The sequence below is a fragment of the Ursus maritimus genome, unplaced genomic scaffold (assembly GCF_017311325.1).
Source record: "Ursus maritimus isolate PB19 unplaced genomic scaffold, ASM1731132v1 scaffold_3, whole genome shotgun sequence".
NCBI classification, from domain to species: Eukaryota; Metazoa; Chordata; class Mammalia; order Carnivora; family Ursidae; genus Ursus; species Ursus maritimus.
Genome location: NW_024425563.1, coordinates 43,238,970 through 43,266,432, shown reverse-complemented (window position 1 = coordinate 43,266,432; position 27,463 = coordinate 43,238,970). Strand labels below are relative to the sequence as shown.

Genomic DNA, 27,463 nt, shown 5'->3' with positions numbered 1-27,463 from the left:
TGTGTTAAATAAATAAATAAAAAATCTTAAAAAAAAAAAAAAGTTGAAATCTTTTTTACCATGTAAAAGTTCAGTATAAAAATGTTAAAAAATAAAATACATATAAAAGATTGCTAAGTAGTGTTCATTAAAATAAATTGATTTAAATCTTTTGTTAGAAAGTTTCTAATTTTTTTCCTGCAAGAAAATAGTTTTTGAAGCTGTGGTATCATCTTTGTATATATTTTCAATAACCTACAGATAATGTTCTATTTATATCCTCTCATCTAAAAGACTGGTGTTGGGGCACCTGGGTGGCTCAGTTTAAGCAGCCAACACGGTTTCTGCTCAGGTCATGATCTCAGGGTCCTGAGGTTGAGCCCCACTTTGCGCTCCACGCTTAGCACAGAGTCTGCTTAAGACTCTGTGCCCCTCTCCCTTTGCCCCCCCCCCAAATAAATAGATCTTATAAAAAAAGAAAAAGACCAGTTTCTGTAATTCCACCGTGTTTTATACAAATCCTTGTCCTATCTCTTCCATTGTAGAGGAACTTTGTATATAGTATTCCTAATATTCCTTTGTAATTTCAGCTCTGATAGATTCTCTTTTACCACTCTCTGCTTGGATAATAGCAAAGTATATCTGGCAATTAAGATGCCCGAGTTTTAGCTTGACCCTAATGGTTATTAGATGTGTAACCTGGAGCAAGTTGCCTAATGTTTATGGACTTCAGTTTTTTCATCTGTAAAATGAGGGTTTTAAAATAGATGATTTCTAAGATTCTCCTTCACGTATATTATTATAAGATGAAATCAATAAACATTTGCTAAATACCCATCATCAGAGCCTACATTCAGAAACATACCCTTCAATTCAACAGGCAGAACTAGTGTTTGTTGGTAGCAGTCTGAAGAGAGGAACTTTCTGGGATGATAATTCTGTGTCTTGATGGAATGGTTGCCTGTAGCTGTAGAAATCATCAAACTGATGAAGTCTGTACATTTAAGATCTTTGCCTTTTCTAGTTTGTAATAACTTCTCAAATCTAAATAATTAAAAATTATTTTCTAGGACTGGCTTAGTCCATAGAGCATGCAACTCTTGATCTTGGAGTTGTGAGTTCGAGCCCCATGTTGGTATAGAGATTACTTAAATATAAATCTTAGGTTTTAAGAAAACTTTTTTTTTTCTCCTTGTAAAAAATCACAAAATTCTCCCTCCCCCCACTTGTACGCTCTGTCTCTGTCTCTCTCAAATAAATGAATAAAAATCTTAAAAAGGGGGGGGCTATTTCAAAAACTATCATTCATATGATTTTCTTCGTTTAAACTCCTACTTGTCCAGAGCTAGAACTTAGGAAAAATTCTCCATTTGCAGTCTTTCAGTATTAAGCCTTAAAACTGCATAATTGAGAAAAAAAGAATAGCTCAAAGAAACAATGGCTCAATCGTTTTTTATGTCCTGTCTTCACGTATTGTGTTAAATAAGCATGGTATCTTCAGAAACATAAAAGCTATAGCTTAATACAAAAACCCAGACATCTCTTGGGTGCTTCTATAACTTACGTGCTGAAAGCATAAATTTCCATTACGTATAGTGATTTTACTCCACTCTTTGTAAACAAGTTGTAGCAAAGATTCTAAATTCCATAAAGTATGCCCTAAATATAATTCCTGCCTTCACAAATGATTTAAAAAACTAATAAGAGCTTATACCAATATATAGTTTAGTCACCATGCGGTTTATCATTGCTGTTCAATGAAAATATTATTAGCAATAATAATAGCTGCCATTTATGGAATGTTTAGTATATACTGAGTACTGTGTTAAATGTGTGTTTATTATCCCATTTATTCCTCTCAATACACCAAGGTTGTATTAATCTTCTTTTATAGATAAGGAAATTGCTGTTTAGCAGTATTTTATTTTCTTAAGGTATAATTTATCAACAGTAAAGTACACGCAACTTATGGGTGCAGCTTGATTGACTTTTAGGTACACACACACCTGTGTAATCACCCTTCAGATCAAGAGACAGAATTCCAGCACTTCAGAAGATCCATGGAGGCCCCCCTCCTGGTCATTACTTGCCTGAAGGTTACCACTATTCTGACCTATGTCACCATAGATTTGTGTCCCTTGTGTCTGACTTGTTTCACTTAGTGTTATGTCTAAGATCGATCCATGTTGGTGTTGTCGGTAGTTTCTGTATATTTATGCCATCCTTGACCCTTTCTCCTGTTAATGGACATGCGACTTGTTGTTCCCAGTTTAGAGATATTACAAATATAACAACGTTTTACTTTAAAATTTAAGTGATTGTTTTTTTTAATTATCAGGTTTAAGTTCATGAAAGTTGGGTTTTTTCCATGTAGTTATACACATTTGTACTATATGACCAAAGCATTTATTTTACTTGGAATCTAGGATAATGTAGGAGTTCTAGATTTATGTAATGTATTTTTTTTTAAAGATTTTATTTATTGTCAGAGAAGCACAAGTAGAGGGAGAAGCAGGCTCCCTGCTGAGCAAGAAGTCTGACTTGGGACTCAATCCCAGGACCCTGGGATCACGACCTAAACTGACCTGAGCTGAAGGCAGACGCTTAATGACTGAGCCACCCAGCCATCCCTCTGTAATGTAAAAGATCCTAGAGAGTCAAATACATCTGAAGCTATCTTTACCAAACTTTACATAAAGTAGCACTACAAAACTAATCTGGTATTACGGGAAATAAGTGGCAATTTATTTCTCTGAAACATAAACTCATTGGTTACATATCTGATGGTGTTTCTGATTTGTGAGTTGTAGATCTGCAAATAATGATATTTCAGTGAATGCCAAATCCTTATAATAATGCTGTTTATTCTCAGATATATTTGAGATGAATGGAGATGAATACTTACTAGTAGAGTTTCTCAATTTTGCCCTTCTTATGTAGTTAAAGATTTTTCCTTCCTGGAAGAAATAATTTTTTTTTTTTAAAGTAGAAAAACAGGATAATAAATTCTTAATTTTAGTTCAAGTGACTTTAGTATGAAAATCAGCTTCCCTCATTATGTAGTTAATATTGATAAGCAAAATGTCATGTTCTTCCATATAATAGTCTTTTTTTTAAAGATTTATATATATTAGAGAGACAAGGTAAACTCACGAACCCGGGATCAAGGGTCACATGCTCTTCTGATTAAGTTATCCAGGCATCCCTAAAAAAATTCTATATTTAAATTAAAATGCACATCATCTCTTTTCTTGTTCATAATCCAAGTACCTCAACTGTGTTTTTTGTTTTGTTTACAGTCTTGAGGTCTTTTTTTTTTTTTACACTTATCCTGCCATGAATTCATAGGGAATGGGTTCCAGCAGCTCGGGCTCCTTTCCATTGGTTCTCACAAAGTGTGCTTCTCTGGGTGGAGCAGGCTGGCACTTCAGTTGAACCCAAGTACCTTTCTCTTTGACTTCCTTCTTTTTCTGATCATTTTCCTTCACATGCTTCAGGAAGCTATCTCGGATCTTTGAGTGCTTAATATGCTAGGTACATAGGAGCTCCTGGGTGGCTCCCTCGGTTATGCATCTGTATCTAGACGGCTCCCGTCTAGATCTCAGGGTCATAAGTTCAAGCCCCGTATTGGGCTCTATGCTGAGCATGGAACCTATCTAGAAAGAAAAAATATATATATGCTCAATACCTACGTTAATATTCTTGGCAAGAATATTTGCCCTTGTTTGTTTACAATGCCAATGACATGCTGGGTAACACTGTAGACTCTTCCAGTGTTGCCTTGGTAGCATTTGTGGGGCATTCTGTTTTGAACAGTGCCTATTTCCTTCATGTCCACAACATCCTCTTTCTTGTAGATTTGCATGTATGTGGCCAAAGTAACAACTCCGTTTTTAAAAAAGGCCTAGAGAATATAGTTGGTGCAACTCTCTTCTTTCCCTTTGTGTTGGTCATTTTGGTGAATTACTGGAAGATGATAGTTCCAGTCGAAAGGCCAAAGTACCTCATCTTAAATAAAGGAATGTGGAATAGTATAATAGTTCTTTAATTCTAGAAAGTAGAGCTGACAGCTTTTATTCACTTAAACGTGTAAAAGCACATGTTTTAAACTAAGATACTTGTTTTATTTAATTTTTGTTTTGTTTCCATTTAATTTTAAAAACAGTAAGACTTAGTTTTAATTGGTAGGTCTCAGTAGTACCATTGCACTTTTACAGTACACACTTTATTTTTCTAGGAATCCAGTGCACTCAGGAAACTATAAAATAATGTATCAGTTGAGGTAGAGGAGTGCTAAGCACAATCTGTTTCAGAAATAAACAGCTCACAAGTATAGTCGTTTGCCAACTTTTTAAGAGACTAAAGAGGTAGAGTGCCAGTTCTCTTGTAATGTTGACTCTTCTGGAGATTTGGCATAACTTCGAGAAGACATGTCTTCTACATCCAGGGTTTTCTTTAAAGAGCAAAACATGACGAGGCCTTGACTTTGGTGCCTAAAATGTTTTAACTGTTAAGAAAACAAGCACCCATGCTTCTGAGTGAAGGGTGGGTGAAATCTCTGAGGTGCCTAGAAAGGGAGCAGAGGCAGAGCCCCTGACTCAGCATCTCTAGGAAGCATACCTCTTATGCCATCAGTGTCTGTGAGCACTACAGATGTGTTTAATTTGTGTGCTGTTTGGCATGGTGGTGGCTTCTATTGTATGGTTCTCTGACAGTGGGATGGATGTTTCATTGTTAGAAAGCAAGCAGAGGGTACTTTTGAAGTACTCAGAGTTCACACCAGGTACTATGTTATTTTGTTTTATCAATTTTTTGTTTCTGAGGACCACATAAATGCAGTCTAACTAGAGGACACTTTTTCTTTTTCTTTTCTTTTCATTTCTTTCTTTTCTTTTCTTTCTTTCAAGTAGGCTCCATGCCCATTGTGGGGCTAGAACTCACGACCCTGAGATTGAGTCACATTCACGTGTTCTACTGACTGAGCCACCCAGTGGTTTGATTTGTAAATTTGATTTGTAAAAAACAGTTTGATTTGTAAACTCTGAAAATGGGTGGTAATTTTTACCATTCATGGTGTGAACAAACATTACCATTTCTTACGTGGTTCATTTAGGCTTTAGAAAAATTGCCTTTTTATTCCTTGTGATTAGAGCATATTTATTCTGTTTTCACGTTTTAGAAATCAGCCGTTGTCTCTTCCCCTGTTCTATTATAACCATGTAGGTATGTAAACTACTACTAATTGGGATAAAAGTAGATTCAGTCACATGAACATGAGTTCAAAAAAATATATTTGAAATTTGCAGGATTTAATAACATTACCCTTTGGGGAGAGATTTGGTATATCTGTCACACATTGTATGTTCTGATGCCCTGCTAGAGTTTTTGTTTGTTTGTTTGTTTGTTTGTTTGTTTGTTTGTTTTTAAGAGGTGGGGAAGGGGCAAAGAGAGAATCTTAAGCAGGCTCTACGCCCAGCTCCACTAGAGGCAGGGCTGGATCTCATAACCCTGAGATCATCACCTGAGCCAAAATCAAGAGTCAGATGCTTAATCAGTTGAACCACCCAGGCACCCCCAGATACTTTTTTTGATCCTCAAATTTAGCTTAAGAGTTTGGGCTGTGAACTTTCATTATTTAATAGTAATCTACTTGATGATAATCATTCTATTTCTTTTTTTTTTCTTTTTTTTTTTTTTTTTTTTTTTTTTTTTTTTTTTTTTGTCTTTGGATATTTACTTTGGTTTTGTCAATGATTTTTTGCATAGACTTAGGGCTGCCATATACATCTGTACAGACTTTGCACAGTAAATTTGCAGGAAGAGCCCTTCATGTAAACTGTATCGTGGGTGGTTCCCACTGGAGTTGTGCAGTGAGGCAGCTTACTACCTTTACTTTTCATGGTGTTCTTAGTTTAATTAGCATTATTGTCTAAATTGCCTTTTGATTCAACTGAGTATTTGAGAATCTCAGGTAACTTGCATGAGAATTCCTCTTAAGCCTCTGTGCCATGAACTGTGTCTGTCTGGATTATTTTGGACATATCCAAAGGGGAGCATATAGAGTAGTCAGTATTCAAAATATGAAGATTAGGGGGCGCCTGGGTGGCTCAGTCGTTAAGCTTCTGCCTTCGGCTCAGGGCGTGATCCCAGAGTTCTGGAATCAAGCCCCACATCAGGCTCTTCCGCGGGGAGCCTGCTTCTTCCTCTCCCACTCCCCCTGCTTGTGTTCCCTCTCTTACTGGCTGTCTCTCTCTCTCTGTCAAATAAATAAATAAAATAAAATGAAGATTATACGATTTAAGATTTTACAATTCCATTGATTGGGAAATAACACAGTCTTGTTTTGTTTTTCCCCGGACACCAACTGGGTATCCTATAATTCAGTCCTATTCTGCACTAACTACCCAGAGTTGGTGTCAGACTCCACAAGTTTAAGGACTCAGTCCCCCAAGATACCCTCACTTGAGATGCCAGTCCTGGGTCCCCAGGCTACCTGCGCCTCTGTCCAGTTTAGCCACAAATTCGGGGGTTCTCATGCCCCATCTCAAGTTCCATAATTTGCTAGAACAACTAGAACTAAGGAAAATACCACTTACCTTTACTGGTTTAATATATATATATTAAAATTTTTTTTTCTGGTTTATTATAAAGGATGCAACTCTCAACAGCCAAATGAAAGAGATGCATAGGACCAGATGTGGTGGAGGGAGTACAGAATTTCCATGCTGTCACTGGAAATACTACCCTATTGACACCTCATTGTCTTCACTAACCCAGAATCTCCCTGAATCCCATTGTTCAGGGGATTTTATGGGGAAGTTTCATTACATAGGCATGATTGATTTAGTCATTAGTTATTGGTGATTGTACTTAATCTCCAGCCCCTCTGTCCTCCCTGGAGATCTACATTTCTGGTTCCAGGCCCTATCTGAAAGCTATTTAGTAGACCTACCACCACCAAGTCCCCTCGTTAGATAAACCCAGATACAGTTGAAATTGTCTTGTAACAGCAAAAGTTGCTCCCTTCACTCAGGAAATTCCAGGGTTTTAGTAGTTGTAGGCCCAGAACCAAGGACAGGACCCAGCATATGTTTTTTATTATTCCATACTTGAATAGTACTGAACAGTTTATAAAGATGTAAGAAAAAAAAAACTAGAAAAAAATGTTCAACAACAGAGGAGTGGTTAAATAATGAAACAATACTAAATCATCATGAAAATCGTGTATGTGTAGACACAGAACAGTTTGTGTGAACTGTTTTGAACTTGATTAGCATCTTCAGTAGTTTTCCGAATGCAAGAATTTGTTGGTAGCAAATAACACCAGAATAAAAGAATTCTAGAGAGCTGACAACACAGTACAGGCAGTGTACAATTTATGAAAAAGTTGTGTCCCAAAAGTTAGCTGTTTGAAATTTTGAATACATTTTCCCTGTCAAGGAACAAAAATTCCACTGAGTAAATGTGAAGATCTAATTGGCTTTATTAAGCGATTTGTTGAATCGGGTAGCATCCCATCTAGCAAGTAGGGGGGAGCTCCACGGAGTTGTACAAAATGGCAGGATTTTATAGAAGGAGGGTGGGGCAAGGAAGTTATTAGCAAAAGAAAAGGAAGGATTGTTCCAGGGCATCATCACTTTCCCTTGGGAGAAGGGCAGGGTGTTCTGTTAGGTGAAGATGAATTACCTCATCTTCCTTTGCGGGATAGAGAGGGCCCATATGACAGACTACCTCATTAGGGTGCTGATCAGAAAGTTCCAGACTCACTAGTTAAGACTACATTTCTCGGGGAAGTTGGAATTTACAGTTAGGTTAGTTATTAAACCAGGTTTGGTGACTTAGCCTAAGTGGCTTGGGCCTGTGGGTTTCCTTTTAACACCCTAAAGAAACAATATTCTAAGTACTCTGCGCCCAATCACCCTAAAGCCAACCTAATTTTACCCATGGAATTCTTGGAGTATATGTAGTATCTACACTTACAACAACTTTATGAATTGACTTCATTTTAAGTTCCAACTAGAGTCACCCAAAACAGATCTTCATTCAGTAGAATGTGGAGTTGGGAGAATATATTGAACACAGCAAAGCATCAGATATTAAACTCTGACTGTTGGTAACTTGTTAACTAAATCTTCAGAAAATAAGACAGATTTCTGTGTCTCCCTTTGTGTCCAAGAGGGTAGGATGGAAATAAGATTTCCTTCAAAATGCTAGGAACTATTTGTGCTTATCTTTTTTTTTTTTTAACTCTAAAAGCAATGCATATCCATTTAAAAATAAATACCAGTTACTCAAAAGTAAATGATAATCTCAACTTATTGCCAAGTGATGCAGAAAAGGTGCGTGTATACACATGCAACGCAGATAAAGCATATGTGGCCAAAAAATTAGCAGTTTGTGAATATAGATGAAGTTTATAAGGTTGTTTATATTCTTTCAACTTCTCTGTAAGTTTGAAATTTTCCCGAAAAAGATGGAGATTTAAAATAAAAAATAAAATTAAATAAAACAGGAATATTCATCTCCAATCCCCAGCCTTATTCACCCTCCAGAGGTAAACTGTTATCAGTCAAACTTGTATCTTTTCAAGCAAGTTTTTTAAAAATTCGTTTAGAAAGATACAGAAGTATAATTTTTTGCATAAATGGAATCATAGTATATGTAGGATTATACTTTTATTTACCGATACTCTGCTTGCTTTTTACATTTAACAGTATGCATTAGTTTTCTATTGGTGGGTAATAAATTACCACAAACTTAGTGACTTAAAACAACAGGAATGTAGAGTTCTGGAGGTCAGAAATCAGAAATGGGTTTCTCTGGGATAAAATCAAACAGGGCTGTGTTTCTTCAGGATACTTAGGGAAAATCGATTTTCTTGCCTTTTTCCAACTTTTTAGACTCCAATCCTTGGCTCATGGCTGCCTCCTCAAAGGATGCCTTCAAAGCATCTTGAAGCTTAGCATCTTCAGATATCTTTGACATCTCTGTCTTAAAAGGACCCTTGTGAAATCAGTGGGCCCACCTGAATAACCCCCATCTTAAGATCTTTAATTGTGTCTGCAAAGTCCCTTTTGCTTTGTAAGGTAGCATATAGACAGATTTCAGGGATAGGACATGGACATCTCTGGAGGGCTTTTATTTTACCTACCACGCTGTATATTATACCTAGCTTGCTTTATCAGTAAATGTGATTCTTCTTTTTTTTTTTTAATTTTTTTAAAAGATTTTATTTATTTGACAGAGCACGCATGCAAGTGAGCACAAGCAGGGGGAGAGGCAGAGGCAGATGGAGGGGGAGAAGCAGACTCCCTGCTGAGCAGGGAGCCCTATGTGGGGCTCCATCCCAGGACCCTGGGGCCACGACCTGAGCCGAAGGCAGACAGTTAACTGAACCACTCAGGCACGCCCTAACATTTTTTTTTTAAGATTTTATTTATTTATTAGAGACAGCGAGAGAGGGAACGCAAGCAGGGGCAGAGGGAGAGGGAGAAGCAGGCTTCCCGCTGAGCAGGGAGCCGGATATGGGGCTTGATCCCAGCACCCTGAGATCATGACCTGAGCTGAAGGCAGACACTTAACAACTGAGCCACCCAGGCACCCCATCCCCCTAACATTCTTTTTAACAACTGTATAGAACTGATGTAAAATTTATGTAATCACTCTTAGGAATATTTAGGTTTCCAAATTTTATGCGATGATAAGTCCTGTTAGGAACAGTTTTGTACATATCTGTGTCAATATATCAGTGTATCTGTGGGATAAATTCCTAAAACTGAAATTGCTGAGTCAAAAGGTAAATGTGTTATCGATTTGGTAATACTGCCAAATTGCCTTCCAAACTCTTCTGCCAATTCACATTCCCATAGCAAAGCCTGTTTGTTTCTCCATACTCTTGTAAGCACAAAATATTAAAATAATCTGTTCATGTTTTTCAATATGAGTAAAAATTTTATTATTCCAAATTGCATTTCCATCATTAAGAAAGAGGTTGAGCATTGCTGTACTACTTTCTTTTGGAATTTCAGATTAAACTCTTTGGACATAAAGAGCAACATATTTCATGATGGGCTTGTGAGACTTTGGGTCCATGATGTTTGTATTTATTTAAGAGCATGTTTTTAAATAAATAGCTATACATTAAGGTTAGTGGCTTCCCAAAAGAAAACATGTTGTAATAATTACCAAGACTTCTTAATAAGTAAGTGTATAGTGGGCTTTGTTGTTGATTACATAAAATACAATAATTTATTTCCTTGTTTCTAGGTTTTGTTTTGTTTTGTTTTTGGTGTTGAAGTAATTCTGAATTGGGATTTTTTTTTTAAACTCTGTAACTACCAGCTTCATAGTATCAGCTTTGAATATGTCTCCATTACCTCTGTCGCATTCTGCCTTCCTCCACACAATATGTGAAACCTCCGGGATATGTAGAAAAGATACAGAGAAATGCAAAATATAATTTGAGATTATCTATATTTAGCCTTCAGCTAATTGATCTTAAATGATTGATCTCTGAGAGTAAAGTCATTCATTCCATCCATAACCCAAACCTTTTAAAAATCCTTTCAAACTGAAAACAGTGGTTGCTTCTGAAGGTGGGGGCAGGAAGATGACTGGGTGGCCAGAGTGGTAGTGTCAAGGGTGGGAGGGAGTCTTCTTAGTGTATAGTCTTTCTTAGTATCTTTAAAGATTGTAAATATGGAACTAGGTCATCTATAAAAAAATCATTTTTAAAGCCCTTTTCTAATTCTCATGTGACTCAAGTGGCAGCTTGATTCATTCCATTGAGGTGTGGGAAGATGAGCCATCATATCTTTCCACATTAAAGGTAGGATCTAAAAGTGATTCTTAATCCCAAATTCCAACTTTAATGTATACAGTTGACCCTTGAACAATGCGGGGGTTATAGATGCCATATATAACTTTTGACTTCCCCAAAACTTTACTAATAGCCTGTTGACTGGAAGCCTCATTGATAACATGAACAGTTGACTAATACATATTTTGGATGTTATTTGTATCATATACTGTATTCTTGCAATAAAGTAAGCTAAAGAAAATGTTAAGAAAATCATACAGAAGTGAAAATACATTACAGTACTGTACTGTATTAAAATTTGCCTATATGTGGACCTGTGTGGTTGAAAACTGTATTCAAGGAGCGACTGTATTACTATTGCAGTATAAATTCCTGCATAAATATATTTTGAAAGAAAATTAAACATAAATCACCTAGAACTTCTAAGTCAATATGATAATCCAGGTCCCATGCATTTAACTCTTCCTTCCTCTCCAAAAGTCTCATTGAAGTAACAAGAAACACAGAGAAAATGCTGATAAACTTGGGTAATCAGAAACTGAGGGTGTATACTCAAAATTTTGTTATTCCTAAATGACACAGTGTTGGAGAGATTTCATTGAACTTTTCATTGATCAATTCTCAATATTAAAAAAATAACCTGAAATGTTGATTAATGCCTGCCCATTCAATCCTCCTGCCAACCCCCCATCAAAAACATAGCTCAGAGCTTCCAAGTTTTGTGAACAAGGGAACCTATCGTTCCCAAATGTAAATCTCCAATCCAGTCACCACCACTCTACCCCCATCCTCCTTTGCACATTAAAATCTAAACACCTTTAAATCAGAAAGGGGAAAAGACTTAAAAATCTTTCCTCCTCTTACTCCTTTTTTCTTTTTCCTCTTACGTACAGTAGGTTTGCTGATAGTGCCAAATGGCATCAGTAAATGTGGCTTATCCTTATGTCTGTCAGTCAGAGTTTAAAAGTATTTTTGCCAGGGGGCTCTTGAGTGGCTCAGTTGGTGAGCATTGGACTCTTGATTTCAGCTCAGGTAGTAATCTTAGAGTTAGGAGATCCAGCCCTGTGTTGGCTCTGAGCTAAATCTGGAGTCCGTTTGGGATTCTCTTTCTCCCCCTCTGCCCCTCTCCCCACACGCACTCTCTCTTTGATCTCTCTAAAGTAAATCTTTTTTTTTTTTTTTAAGATTTTATTCATTTGCTAGATAGAGTGTACGCGTGCGCACGTGAGAGAGCACAAGAGCAAGTGCACAAGCAGGGGGAGCAGCAGGTAGAGGGAGAGGGAGAAGCAGGCTCCCCACTGAGCAAGGAGCTTGAGTCTCGGCTCAACCCTGGGATCATGACCTGAGCCGAAGGCGGATGCTTCACGGACTGAGCCACCCAGGCATCCCTCAAGTACATACAATCAGTCAGTTAAGCTGCGGACTTGAGATACTGGCTGAGGTCATGATCCCGTGGGTCATGAGATGGAGCCCTGTGTCAAGCTCCACACAGCAGGGAGTCTGCTTGAGAGTTTCTCCCTCTGCCCCTCCCCCCCACTTGCACATGCGCCTATGCTCATGCTCACTTGCTCTCTCAAATCAAAAAAATCTTAAAAGTATTTTTGCCTATCAGAATAAAGTATTCCCTTTGATCATGATAAAACCTTTTGGCTAACATTCCTTACTATTTTAGGTTGAATTCTCTTACCCGCCCCTGATTCCAGGAGATGGTCATGACAGCCACACTTTACCTGAAGAATGGAAGTATTTGCCCTTCCTTGCCTTACCAGATGGCGCACACAACTACCAGGAAGGTATGTAAACAATGGAGCAATTAGTAGGTGCCTTTTTTTTTTTTTTTAATTTACTAAAACATCTTAGATTCTAAGTATTTTGGTAAATGAAAGGCCTTTGGCTTCTTGTGACTATTCATAAAATATTTAAATGCTTGTTTGGAGACGACTAGTCATGCACTGGAAGTCATGCAGCTGGGCTTGTGTTGATAATGTTAGTGAATGTTGGCCACTCTTTTGCTAGGAGCCCTGGCCAAAGTTAGTGGCCAGATTAGGACATCTGCTACTGGTAGCACTTCCTGCATTTATACCTCAGACTCCTTTCAGAGGGAAACTAAAGGGCTTACCTGTATTGGCTACCAATGGACTAGGGCTCTAGCTGCAAACAAACTAGGTTAGTACTCCATTGCCCACCTGGGATTGCTTTACCACCCCTGGAGCCTGCTATTGCAGGGCTCTGCTTAAAAGTTTACATGTAAGGGGTGGCTGGCTGGCTTAGTTGGTAGAGCGTGTGACTCTTGATCTTGGGGTGCTAAGTTAAAGTTCCATGTTGGGTGTAGGGATTACTTAAAAATCAAGACATTTTAAAAAACAGTTTGCGTTTAAGAGGAACATATTAACACCCTCAGAGTAAACGCAATGCTGTGAAATTACTAGTGAGTCTCCTGTGACCCTGTAAATGAGTGCTTTGGCTCAACAAAGGACATGTTTTGTTATGGCATTATGGACTCTACCAAAACACCAGATTAAACTTGGTTTAATTACCTCTCTTCCTAATACTTCATAATTTTCATATGAAATGAAGCAAATGTTACTATGCAGTTTAATGTAAATTTTAAATACATTATTTCTAACCTTGCAAATCTTTTCTTTTTTATTATGAAAGCTTTTAAACATACAGAAAAGTTGAAAGAATAGTATAGTGAATATCTCACAAATTTTCTTTATATTTATGAATGTGTACAATTTTGCCTCTCCTATTTGAAAGTCTGACATCATGTTGCAGACAAAATGACAGTTTACCTCTAAATACTTCGGCATACACTCCTAAGGTCATTCCTCAGGATAACTTCCAGTACCATTATGACAGCCGAGGGATTTAACAGTAATTTGATAATATCTAATTTATGTTCAAATTTCTCCAGTTATTCCAAGAATTTCTTTGATCTATCCAAGATTCGTGTGTTACCTTTTGTTTGTATGATTCTCTACCTCTTTTATCTAAATATTTTCTTTAATTTTTTAAATTTGAATTCAGTTAATTAACATATAATGTATTATTAGTTTCAGAGGTAGAGGTCAGTAATTCACCAGCCTTATATAATACCCAGTGTTTATTATATCATGTGCCTTCCTTAACGTCCATCACCCAGTTACCCCCCCACCCCCTTCCCTCCAGCAACCTTCAGTTTGTTTCCTATGATTAAGAGTCTCTTATGGTTTGATAAAGTATTTTCTGAAATAAGTGATTGTAGTTTCAATTTTAACCTATTATAATTCAGCCCCTTGGGCTTTTTGAGAATATGCGTGAATGAACTACATAATAAGGCAGTAAAATGGATTCTAAGAAACCAGTGGTTATGATGCTAGAAGTAGGTATGACTTGGGTTCCTTGTTACATCATCATTTTGGTTGTAATTAACTGTATTATAATACTTCAGTTTACATTATTTATTAATAAGGGTAATTCACTTTGGTATTTACATTTTTCTTTGTATCTCTTAGATACTGTGTTTTTTCACTTGCCACCCAGAAATGGAAATGGAGCCACAGTATACGGTATCTCCTGCTATCGACAAATTGAAGCCAAGGTATGGTAGTTACAATGAACAACAACAAAAAACACTGATAATTATTTTGGATTTTTATAAACAATTTGAAGTTGTTTTCCCAGTAGTACCAGTTCATTCACATAAATGTTTTTGTAAGACATGGGTAGCTATAATTATCATCAAATATTTTGTCCATTGTTTTTATATAGTGATACCTAAATTATCCATTTGTCTTCATAATACTGTATTTAAACTTTATAGCGTCCTTGAATTTTCTTTTTCCAGTGTTTGGTATATAATTTAGAAAAATGAAGTGATAATGTGTGCTGTTCTTTAAGCAGCAGTTTAGAATTAGTGGAAAGTACTTGTAGCTTTGAAGTACTTGAATATTCTCTTAATTTTCTACAACTAAGATTTTGTTAATTCTTACATTACCTGCCATCTTAATTCCTGAATTACTGTAATAACTCTAATTAATAGATTCACATAAGCCAAGATGGGTAGCTTCCCCTTTCTTGATGGTTTGCTTCTGAGCAGCACTGTTTTTTTGTGGTGAAGATACTCTGAGTAAAAATCTCTTGCCTATCATGACATCATTAATACTCCAAAGTAGTGAATGTTTCTCAACTTTAGCTGTACATTGGAGTCACCTGGAGAGCTTTAAATACTAGAGATGACTGGTTCCCAACCCCAGAGATTCTGATTTAATGTTCTGGTTATCAGGAGTTTTAAAAGCTCCTCAGGTGATTCCAGTATGTAGCCAAGATTGCAAACCGCTGCTCTAAAACAGTGATTTTTTTTAACCAGAATTAGCTGGAGACTTTTTTTTTTCTTTTCTTTCTTTTTTTTTTTTAATACACACCTGACCTTTCCTTCTGCTGTGACTAAATTAGAATCTCTGGGAATTGAGCTTAGGCAATTACAAGTTTTAAAAGCTTCCTCAGGTGAATAATTAATCTTTTAAAATTTTCATTAGCTTTTTATAATGACCATTTCAAACATGCAGATAAATTAAAAGAATTGTATGGTGAACACCTGTATGCTCACCATGTAGACTGAACAAATGTCAGCGTTCTACCACAACTGCTTTGCATGTGTGTCTCTATTTTTCCCTGAACCATTTCAAAAAAATTGCAGGTGCAAATTCCACCATATCCAAAGTAGTTAACTACTGTGAAATAGCCCTTCATGCGCAGGGCCTGGAATATAGGACACACCTAGTAAATATTTGAGGAATGAATAACTGAATTTAAAGATAAAGATAAACCTGAGAGTAAAAGTTAGCCTGATAGCTTTGTACATTTGATTGCTTCATATACTGTTATCCTTAATGTACATTTCTATGAGATGAACTGAGTTGCCCCCCCCCCTTCTTGGAAATCTGTTCCTTTTACTCTCATCCCCTAGGTTGGTAAGTACTAGTAAAATTTTCCAAAGCTATCAACATTAACAACAGTTGTCATGCTCTGCATAGCCTTTAAATGGCATTTCATACTGCCTGTCTTCCTCATACCCTGGGTCTGACCCACTCCACAGTATGTTGAGGTTGCCATTTTCTCCAAATTTTTCTTTCTTCACCTAATAACCACAGGGATAAAGACAGGTATCAGAAGGCCCTAGAGCATAGGAGAAAGACTGATTCCCTTTGAATGAAAGTGAGATGTGATAGATGAAATCCAATTAAGGCAGAGAGGTAGAAAACAGATTGAGGGAAGGCTCTATTCTTGACTTGGTTTAATGACTAGTCATTAGTCATCAGTCAGTTGAAGACACTGAGGCCCCTTGGTCCTCAGGACATGTCAGGCAGTACACTAGAGAGGGGAAGAATAGTTCTTACTTTCCTCACAGAATTATCTGAAGTTGATCAAATGAAGGCTTGTTTCTCACTAGCAGAGAACTATAGACATCTCTGGTGGTCATCCTCAGAATCATCAAGGCATGAGTTACGGCTCAGGGCTGGGCTACAATACCCGTTTGCCAGGATAAACTCCAGGCAGCATAGAACAGCTACCTTAACAAAACTGTTGCCAGTTCTTCCATCTTGGGAGTTTTTGTCATGTCTTAAACTAGGCCCTTCTCACCAGGAATAGTAGTCTCTGAAAGGATGCCCATTTTCAAACCAGAATCAAGGACATTTGATTTGCATTATGGGTGTGGCAACTTACACATAAAGTATTCTCCATCATGTAGTAAGTTCCTTATTGAGAGTAGGGATTATCGATCAAGCTTACATTCCTAGTGCCTACCAGATTCTGGCACAAAGTTCCTGGCTGACTCATTCGATAAATATTTTCTGAGATGCTCAATAAATTTGGAGTTTAACTAAATGTAAGAAATTTTTTCTGTCTCACTGCTATTTTTGTATTGAAAGATAATTATTTTTAAATATTTCTATGAAATATTTCTAATAATGACTGTTTATATAGGCCTTGAAAGTACGGCAAGCAGATGTCACCAGAGAGACTGTTCAGAAAAGTGTCTGTGTTCTAAGCAAGTTGGTAAGAGACCATAACTTGTTAATGCGTTTGTTAAATAATCATGGCAGATTTTTACTTGAGAATAAGGCATTATTAGAATAAGAGATTTATGGAAATAGTAATAGATTAAAATTCATTAGGTGTTCTCATTTATTGTCGTGCATCTCCTCTTTCTCTTTGCCTTTCAGCAGTTTTACTCTCATTTGCATCTCTGCCCATAACTAGATAAGACGAAGGAAATCTCCTAGCTAAGTATTTGGAAAAGAGGTTGACACTTGATCAAAATGAGGTAGCTGATAGATTTCATTTATCCATTTTTATTTTGTTTTTAAGACTTTGGATAAATAATATATTACTAAAACTAAAATATCATAATCACTCAGATTTTACTGATAATATGAAAGTACATGACTCTTGCTGTGAAAAATTGTAACCTTGACTTGCTCTTTAAAAACTTGAAATTCGGGGGGCACCTGGGTGGCTCAGTCGGTTAAGTGTCTGACTTTTGATTTCAGCTCCGGTCATGATCTCAGAGTTGTGAAGTTGAGCTCTGGGTCAGGCTCTGCGCTCAGCAGGAAGTCAGCTTGGGATTCTCGCTCTCCCTCTCCCCCACCCCCTGCTCATGTGGGCGCGCACACGCACTCTCTCTCAGAAATAAATCTTTAAAAATTTTTAAAAAAAAAATTTTTTTAAGATTTTCTTCTTTTTTTGCTGTGCAATGGCACCCTGCTTTTATTTTATTTTTTTTTAAAGATTTTATTTATTTATTTGACAGACAGCCAGCGAGAGAGGGAACACAAGCAGGGGAAGTGTGAGAGGAAGAAGCAGGCTCCCAGCAGAAGAGCCTGACATGGGGCTCGAACCCAGAACTCTGGGATCACGCCCCGAGCTGAAGGCAGACGCTTAACGACTGAGCCACCCAGGCACCCCTAAAAATTAAAAATTTTTGAGGAACAGAAATGACATAATGAATTGTACATTAACAATGCTTTAAAATTGTTTCATCTGTGTACAAGTTGATCAGATGCAACTGTATAATTTTAACTTTTATTTTTTGAAGAAAATATGTAACATTTATTTTTCAAAGCTCTTCGTTAAATCATTTGTAATGTTCCTTTTTTTTTTTTAACTAATAGGGTAATAACACCAAATGACTAATTCTACACGTAGATATAATCTCCCAAATCTTTGTGCGGAAAAATCCAGATCTCTATTACATTAATTATCTTATAGCTGTATGATTACTGAATACAAACATTTCTGCATTTAACCTAAATCAGAATGGAGAATATTTCATTTGCCTAGTCACCAAATTTTGTTTAATTATTTCTTGTGTGTTGTCTAGTTTTTCTTTCTTTCTCTCTTTCTCTCTCTTTTTTCTCTTTCTTTCTTTCTTTCTTTCTTTCAGATTTTATCCATTTGAGAGAGTGAGCATGAGGGAGGGTGCAGGGGGAAAGGGGGAGAAACAGACTCCCCATTGAGCAAGGAACCCGACACAGGGCTCTATCCCAGGACCCTAAGATCATGACCAGAGCTGAAGGCAGATGCTCAACAGACTGAGCCATCTAGGTGCCCCTGCCTTGTCCAGTTTCTTATATCCACAGACAATTTAAATGTAGTTTGCTTAATATATGTTGAATTTTGCAAAATAGGATTTATTTTGGCTTTTTCTACTAAGCTTAAAAAAAATCCTGAATAATAATTTATACTGTGGGCCTTAATAAGTTTTTGAGGATCAGATATTGCTTCCAAGAGCATAACTTTAAATAGAAGGCAAGAATAGACTCCTTAAAAAGGAATGGTTGTAAAAGACCCCAATATCAGAACATTGGTAGATTGCACCTAGATAGTTTCTAGAAGGGTAGCCTGAAAAATAGAAATCAGTGAATATTTTTTTATACTGGGCCAGATGATTAAAGTATAGGAGTACCAGATATTAAAGCAAGTGCGGCATGTTGAAAGACTTCCTGAATAATCTTTCTTCAAAGGAAAATTATAATAACAATAAATGCCATTCATCAGGTCCCTGTATGTCAGGTATTAATTCTATACCAGACACTTTTTAGATATAATTGTCATTTGACTCTTCATATAAAAACAGGGAAATCTAAGTATTTATTGCTCTCATTTTACAGATTAAGATGGATGAGAGAAAAAATACCTAGCTCTCATAAAGTTACTAAGTGATAAAATAGGGGTGAAAATCAGGTTTTATCTATCTTTAAACAGGCATAGGGGATAGAGGGAGCTAGCTCACTCAAAAGGGTTTGGTGGTTCATGGTGCATTGTATTTTATATATATAAAAATATATGAAAATATACATATATATTTGAAATATATAAAATATGACTTTATACTTAGATACTTTAGATGGTAATGATATATTAACAAGGATATTGGTTGGAGGGAACTCTTCTGGTATTGTTTTAATTAACTGGAGTATATATACAGCATAGTCTCTGCATTCTAAGAAGGACACAGAAATCAGGAAACGTTTAGAAAAGAACATTGAAAATAAAAAGGATAGAAATAGTAGAAGAGGGTCTTAAATAAAAATAAGAATTAGGGAATAATTTTGTTGAAGTATATGAAAGAATATTTTGATAAAAGACACAAACTAGTTGTTCCAAGCCTCCATAGAGGACAAAAAAGGGAAATGAACTTAAATTTAATTATGAATGTTCAACTAGATATAAGAACTGGCTATTATAAGGATGATTGTCAACACAAACCAGAACAATGCAGAATTAGAATGTTTTAAATTTTATTATAGCTAATGTTAAAGTGCTTTCCATGTGCCAGACACTCAGAGTGCTCTTACCTGTGTCATTTAATTCTGGAAACAACCCCTTAAGATGTACTGTCTTTTCATATGCCAGTGTTCAAGCAGCAAGCAGATGTGGAGCAAGCAGATGTGGAGAGGTTCAGTGCCCGGGGTTATGTGGCTGAGTGATAGAGCGGATCCAGTGCCCACCTCTGAACCACTGTATTCCAAGTGTGTCGAACACTTTTTGATAGCAGCCATAGAGCTGAAACGGGTTATTTAACAGCTTTTAGCTGTGAATAATAAGATACTAAAGTTGAAGTTAGTTTTTCTTCAATTAGAAAGTTGTAAGTTGTTTTTTTACTATTATCAAACTAACAGTGTTTTTTTTTTTTTCTTTAAGCCTCTCTATGGCTTACTTCAAGCAAAACTTCAGCTCATTACACATGCATACTTTGAAGAGAAGGACTTTTCCCAAATTTCCATTCTAAAGGTAACTGTATCCCTCTATAGATATATTTGGCTGAAAACAGATTCATGAATCAATCTGTTAATATTATGAAGATAATCTTGTTAGCTTAAGAAAGACATTCTTCTTTGAAAATAACATTGGCCCTATTATGATCCAGCGTTTGCACTACTATTTATCCAAAGGATACATAAATATGGATTTGAAGGGATACATGCACCCCAATGTTTATGGCAGCATTATCAACAATAGCGAAACTATGGAAAGAGCCTAAATGTCCATCAACTGGTGAATGGATAAAGAAGATGTGGTATGAAATCTTGCCATTTGCAATGACATGCATGGACCTAGAGTGTATTATGCTAAAGCAAAAGAAGTCCGAGAAAGACAAATACCGTATGATTTCACTCATATGTGGAATTTAAGAAGCAAAACAAATAAACATATGGGAAGGGGAGGAAAACAAGGGAGAGGGAAACAAACCATAAGAGACTCTTAAGGATAGAGAACAAACTCCTGAGAGTTGGTGGAGGGAAGTGGGTGGGGGATGGGCTAGATGGGTGCCCGGTATTTAGGAGGGCACTTGTGATGCGCACTGGGTGTTGTATGTAAGTGATGAAACACTGAATTCTCCTGAAACCAATATTGCACTGTATGTTAACTAACTAGAATTTAAATAAAAATTAAAAAAAAAACCACAAAGATTTGCAAATTGAAAAAAGAAAAGGAAATAACATTGAAAAGTGAGGAAGCTGCCCAAAATGTACAGTTGATATTTATTAAATTTAACAAACTGCCTTTTATTAGGAAATAATGACTACAAAGGACTATAATTAACATAAGTGTTTCCCTTAATGGATAGTAGCTCTTTTGCTATGCCATTGCTTCTCTAAATTTGCTTGTCTTACTAATATACTGCATAATATGTTTATCAGTCCTCTGGTTCCAATCTCCCAAAGCAAAAAAAAAAAAAAAAAAACAAACCCAGACTACATGACTAGATGGATAGCATGTTTTTCTTTGGGCTGCCATGAATGTACGGAACATGACTCTCTCCTGGATTTTAGTGAGTATAGGACAATTAGGTGTTTAGCAAGAAACTAGAGGGAACTTAGCCTAGAATCCATACCACCATATGAGTGAACAAAGCTTCAAAATGAAGAGGAAGAGGAGAAGGGAGTGCTAGAAACTGGTGAGGTTTCAGAGAGACCTCCATTGTTACTGGCAAAGCCAACTGCCTCAGTTAAAGAACCGATCTTTTTCCTGGTCATCATACTTCTAATTTAGTGTCTGAAATGATTGTAAAATGTTCTAAATTGAATCTATATTTTATAGGAGCTTTATGAACATATGAATAGTTCCTTGGGAGGAACTTCATTAGAAGGATCCCAAGTATATCTTGGTAAGTAGCTTTTATACAAATCAGAAGAAATGCCCTAATTTCTCTACATTTGGTAAACCAAGTTGCATGTAAAACTCATAAAGTGAAATTTCTGTATGAGATCTAAATTTAAATTCTTCAGTGTTTGATGTTGCTGTTTCCTTAAGTATCTTCTTAGCCAGTATTTATTTCTATTGAGAAAGGTTATAACATAATTGTAGCAATATTTAGAACTGTTATTGTATAAAGCAAATTTCTGCTTTTCAGAATAATAATGGAAGTTTTTTCTTCTTCTTATGGTAATGCTGGCCAAGTCAATTCCCTGTTATAACAGAGAGGAAGAACAAGAGAGCGAGATCTGCTCAGCTCTTTCCTATCTTAAGATTTTTCAAGTTGGGGGTTTTGTTAGATTTATACTGTTTTGATAATCCAGAATATTCACTGGTGTCCAAGATACTCAAAAGGCATTCAATAAATACCCTTTTCATGATGAGAAACTAAGTTTGTATCACACAGTGATTTATGTTCACTCAATTCCTATTTTAGCATGAAGTAGCCAGACTGTGTAGTTCCCTTGTATAATCCTGTGTATAACGTAAGCTGATTACAAAACTCTTGAGAATATATTTTTCTCTAAATTATTTTCTCTTGTCCTATGGCAGATGATCAGAGAAGACTATGATTTAGAAATAACCGTGGAGTATGTTAACCCAAAACCATGTTCAAATGATTGCCACTACAGTATAAGCTTCATTATTTCTAAACTTGTGTAATTTATAAGATATTTGTAGAATGGGGAGAAAATGTTAGAGCTACACTGTCTGCAACAGTAGCCCTTAGCCTCATGTGGCTATTTACACTTAGATTAGAATTAATAAAAGTTAAATAAAGTTAAAAAGTCATTTTGTCAGTACACTTACTACATTTCAAATGTTCATTGGCCCTATGTGGCTACTGCATTGAACAGTGCAGATTTAGAACATTTCTATTATTGTAGGAAGTTCAATTGGACCATGCTGTGTTTGACTGTTAACGGTTACTTGATAAATTCCTAGTATGTGTGTACATAATCAAATATTACGTAAATATTTTAATATTTGCATATTCTTACCATTCCTATTTTTACCTACCTTTCCTTTGATGGGAAGAAACTTTCTTTGACAAAATCCATAAGTTGTCATGACTGATTAGCTTTTTTGTTAACGTTGTAGGTCTATCTCCTCGAGATCTTGTGCTTCATTTTCGACACAAGGTATGATACCTTATTTAATTTATAATGTACTAAAATTGTCATTTCCCTGAGCAAATTCTGTATGCTGCAAGGTCAAATATAGATGGTGGCATACCGTATTTTAGTTCTTCTAAGACAGTTTTTATAATGATAAAAGTTGAAAATGTTGGTAGAGCTTATAGGATAGAAGTTTTTAAAAGTATAGTAATACTGTCTATTTCTGTGCAGGAGAGGATACTTTTTCTGTTCTCTTTGTAATTTCAGATGTCATGAAATTAGAGTGGAAAGGAACATGTTTTAATCTTGCAGAGTAGTTTATATGTTGCTCTGAGAGTGAAACATCTGTAATAAAATATCTGTACCTATGTCTTCTGATCTTTATTATTAAAGATATGACTGGAACATACACACTCATTCATTTGCACACATTTAGTGAGTATATGCTGTGTGAATGCCCCGGTCCCTGCCCTTGAAGGAGCTTGCAGATATTTCAAGCAAAAATAACGTAACTCCTTCCAAAAACCACAATTTGTTAAGCGATTTAAGTCGTTCTTAATAAATACATAATTTTTAATTTTTCAGCATAAGTTTGTAATTTTCAATGCAGTTTTAAGCATTGTAGTTAATATTATTAAATGATGTACGGTTATGTTTGAGGAAGGGAAAAGGCAAATGAATAATAGGCTTGAGTTTCTTATTTTAATACAGTATTTTTTCTTCTTTAGGTCTTAATCCTGTTTAAACTAATTCTTCTTGAAAAAAAGGTGAGATTTGAAGGAATGGAATATTTAACATGTGTTGACATTTCTTAAATACTATATAAAATTAAAACTAATGGTTAAGTATAAATTAAGACTTTTTTGCCTAGCATACTATTGTAGACCGAAACACATATTCTACCATAGAATATAAATTTGTGTAGTCTTTTCTATGGGCAATTTGACAGTAACAAATTTAAATGGACTTAAATAATAATGAAATTTATCGGGTTACTGCAGACTTCATGGCTCATTGATTGAATGGTTCTACTGTATAATTAAGTATTGAGATTTTTTTTCCACCTCTTTGCTCCACAATCCGCTGCACTAGTTTTATCCTGCGCCTGGTTTCCCTTGTAGTGTAGGTTAACTGCCAACAGTAATTGGTCTGTATGCTCTCTCAGTTATAACTGGTGGTAGAGGGGTGTCTGGGTGGCTCAGTCAGTTGAGTGTTAGACTCTTGGTTTTGGCTCAGGTCATGATCTCAGGGTTGTGAGATCCAGCCCTGAGTCAGGCTCCGTGCTCAGTGGAGTGGAGAGTCTGCTTGAAAGCCTCTCCCACTGCCCCTGCCCCCACTGGCACATGCTCTCTCTCTCTCTAAAATAAATAAATAAATTGGGGTGCCTGTGTGTCTCAGTCAGTTAAACAGCCGACTCTTCACTTTGGTTAGGTGGCCGACTCTTGATTTCGTCTCAAATCATAATCTCAGGGTCGTGGTATCTAGCCCCCCCCCCCCCCCCCCCCCCGTGCCTCCCCCTGCTTGCTGGCACATTCTCTCTCTCTCTGAAATAAGTGAATAAGATCTTCAACCAATAAAATCTTTAAAAAAAGAATAATTGGTATTGGTGGTAGAGATAATACCTATTCCCAAACCTTTTAATAATCTTCCTTTGCAGTTTGTTTAGACCCATGAGGCCATGTGCTTGGAGTGAACAAATAATTGTTGCCAAAGAAGTACATATATTAGTTTAAATTTGGGTTCCAGACCATTCTGTAGTACAAAGAGATTGGGTTGCCATGATTTTAGATCAAGGGTGTATAAACTAGGTCTCCGGGCCAAATCTGGCCCACCATCTATTTTTATAAAGTTTTATTGGAACCCATTCATCTACTTACTGCTTATGGCTGCTTTTGCATTATAGTCGCAGAATTGAGTAGTTGTGACAGAGACCATATATATCGGCTGCAAAGGAAGAATTACTAGTATTTGACCCTTTATAGAAAAAGTTTGCTGACCTCTGGTGTAGACTAACCAGGAGCTGCCCTTGGATCTGGGGCCAGTTTTATATACCATATTACTATGCTAAGTGTAGTAGGGGTGGAATGGATGTTGGAAAGTCAGCCATTTGCAATGTCCAGTGTGGTTTGTTACCTTAAAAATGTTTATTCCTTTGGCCCAGTAGTTCTTCTCTTAGAGATTTATTTTCCAGAATTAATGTGAGTTGGACAGAAAACTCCATCTAAATCATTCTGTCACAGAATAATGAGTTATCAGTGAATAAGTACTGGCTCATCTTGTATGTTGTATATAATTTCAGAGATTGAGATTTTTTTTTTAATTGTAAAGATGTTTCATTGAATGTTAAGTGAAAGCTTGTCCAGGTACATATCAAGCCCATGATCCCAATTTTATAAATAAATATATATTCATTAAAAAGAGACTGGAAGGAAAGACATCAACAATTTGGTGAGAATATAGGTTGTATTTTTATTTATTAAAGATTTAATTTATTTACTTATTTATTTAGAGCATGAGCAGGGGGAAGGGAAGAAGGAGAAGGGGAGAGAAAGGATCTCAATCAGACTCCACACTGAGTGCAGAGCCTGACACAGGGTGTGATCTCAAGACCCTGAGAGCATGACCTGAGCTGAAATCAAGAGTCAGACACTTAACTGATTGAGCCACCCAAGTGGCCCTAGGTTATATTTTTAAGAAGGAAATATTTTTCTAGTTTTCATAACGAATATCTATTTCTTCTTCAAAGAGAAAAAAGGTAATTTTTAAAATGAATGAATCTAACATACTATATATGCAATGTTTTAACTTTTTAAAAAGGTTTTTAATTGTAAAATACGCGAAACACAGTTTGCCATCTTAACCAGTTTTTAGTGTATAGTTGAAAGGCATTAAGTACATTCACATTGTTAGTGCTGTCATCACCATCCATTCACAAACTCTTCATTGTGCAAAACTAAAACTGTACCCATTAAATAGTAACTCCCTGTTTTCCCCTCCCCACTGACAGCAGCCCTTCTACTTACTGTTCCTATGTATTTGGCTACTCTGAGTTCCTTATACAAGTGAAATCATGCAATATCTTTTTGTGACTGGCTTGTTTCACTAAGCATAGTGTTCTGAAGGCTGATCCACGTATGGTATGTGTCAGAATTTCCTTCCTTTTAAAAAAGGGCTGAGTAATATCCATTGTATGTACATACCACATTTTATTTATCCCTTTGTCCTTTGATGGACACTTGGGTTGCTTCCACCTTTTGGCTCTCATGAGTAATGCTGCTATGAATGTTGGTATGCATACATTTTCTTCAAGACCCTGCCTCCAGTTCTTTTGGGTGTATACACAGAAGTGGTATTGCTGGACCAGATGGTAATTCTAATTTTAATTTTTTTGCATAACCACCATACTGTTTTCCATAGTGGCTGCACCATTTTACCTTCCTGTCAACAGTGCATAAGGATGCCAGTGTCTCTACATCCTTACTAACACTTGTTATATTTTAGTTTTTTTGATAGTAGCCGTTCTAATTGGTGTAAGGTGGTATCTACTGGTTTTGATTTGCATTTCCCTAATGGTAATGTTGAGCACCTTTTTATGTGCTTGTTGGTCATTTGTATGTCTTCCTTGAAGAAATGTCTGTTCAAGTCCTTTGCCCATTTTAATCAGGTTTTGGGTTTGGTTTATTTTTTTCTTGTTGACTTGTAGGTTTCAAATTTTGCTATTGCAAATCATAATAAAAAGTATTTTACATTGCAATCCAGGGCACACATGGATATAAGTATCTAAAACAAAAGTCTTCCAAAATAGTACTTAGCCTAGCTACATGTAGTGGCATTTATGATGATATAGCTTTATCTAATGTGGCAAATTGCAGGTACACTATTTTTATATTGATTTGATGAAATAAGGATATTCTTTAATGCAGTGCTTGGTTTCTCTGTACTTAGAAAGCACTCCTTAAGTAAGATCATCTTTAAGGAAAGCATAGACAATTGTGGGTTCTATGCTCTGTCAAGTAGCAGTTCAGTATCCCTCAATGATTTAATTGTTTAAAAAAGAAAAGAAAAACTCACCTAAGCAAATCTTTGCTTGTTTTACCCAACTAATTTAATAATTACCAGGTGTTGCTTTTAAACATCTAATCCTGTTCTGATTCTTTTCTCGTTTTATTCTGAAACATGTCAAACCTACAGAAAAGTTGATAGAATACTATGATGAACTTCTACACACTTGATCTGTATCGAAGATTAACATTTTGCCACTTTTGCATTATACTGCTTTATATATGTTCATCCCCCGCCCCCCTGGAATCCTAATAATTTTAAAGTCATGGTACTTTACCCCTAAAAACTTTAGGGTAGGGGCGCCTGGGTGGCTCAGTCATTAAGTGTCTGCCTTTGGTCCAAGGCGTGATCCCAGAGTCCTGGGATCAAGCCCCTCATCAGGCTCCCTGCTCTGCTGGTAGCCTGCTGCTTCTTCTCCCACTCCCCCTGCTTGTGTTCCCTCTCTTGCTGGCTGTGTCTCTCTCTGTCTAATAAATAAATAAAATCTTAAAAAAAATAAAAAACTTTAGGCTATATTTCTTTTTTCCTTTTTTTTTTAAGATTTTATTTATTTATTTGAGAGAGAGAAGAGAGACCAGAACAAGTGAGGAGAAGCAGGCTTCCCGCTGAGCAGGGAGTCTGACATGGGGTTCCATCCCAGGACCCCAGGATCAAGACCTGAGCCAAAGGCAGATGCTTAACCGACTGAGCCACCCAGGTGCCCAGGATGTATTTCTTTTTTTTTTTTTTTTTTTTTTTT

At 36.4% G+C, this 27,463-nt stretch overlaps 1 protein-coding gene across 1 annotated transcript in view; it reads left to right on the top strand.

The window, feature by feature from the left end:
- The window catches only part of AVL9 (AVL9 cell migration associated), a 61,418-nt gene that overhangs the window by 9,503 nt on the left and 24,452 nt on the right, over nucleotides 1–27,463 (top strand). Inside the window, exons 2-8 of the mRNA XM_008686557.2 lie at nucleotides 12,471–12,591; nucleotides 14,296–14,381; nucleotides 16,769–16,840; nucleotides 19,988–20,077; nucleotides 21,389–21,455; nucleotides 22,646–22,686; nucleotides 23,391–23,429. Of these exons, the coding sequence (XP_008684779.2) occupies nucleotides 12,471–12,591; nucleotides 14,296–14,381; nucleotides 16,769–16,840; nucleotides 19,988–20,077; nucleotides 21,389–21,455; nucleotides 22,646–22,686; nucleotides 23,391–23,429 (516 nt within the window). The remainder of the gene's footprint in view (nucleotides 1–12,470; nucleotides 12,592–14,295; nucleotides 14,382–16,768; nucleotides 16,841–19,987; nucleotides 20,078–21,388; nucleotides 21,456–22,645; nucleotides 22,687–23,390; nucleotides 23,430–27,463) is intronic.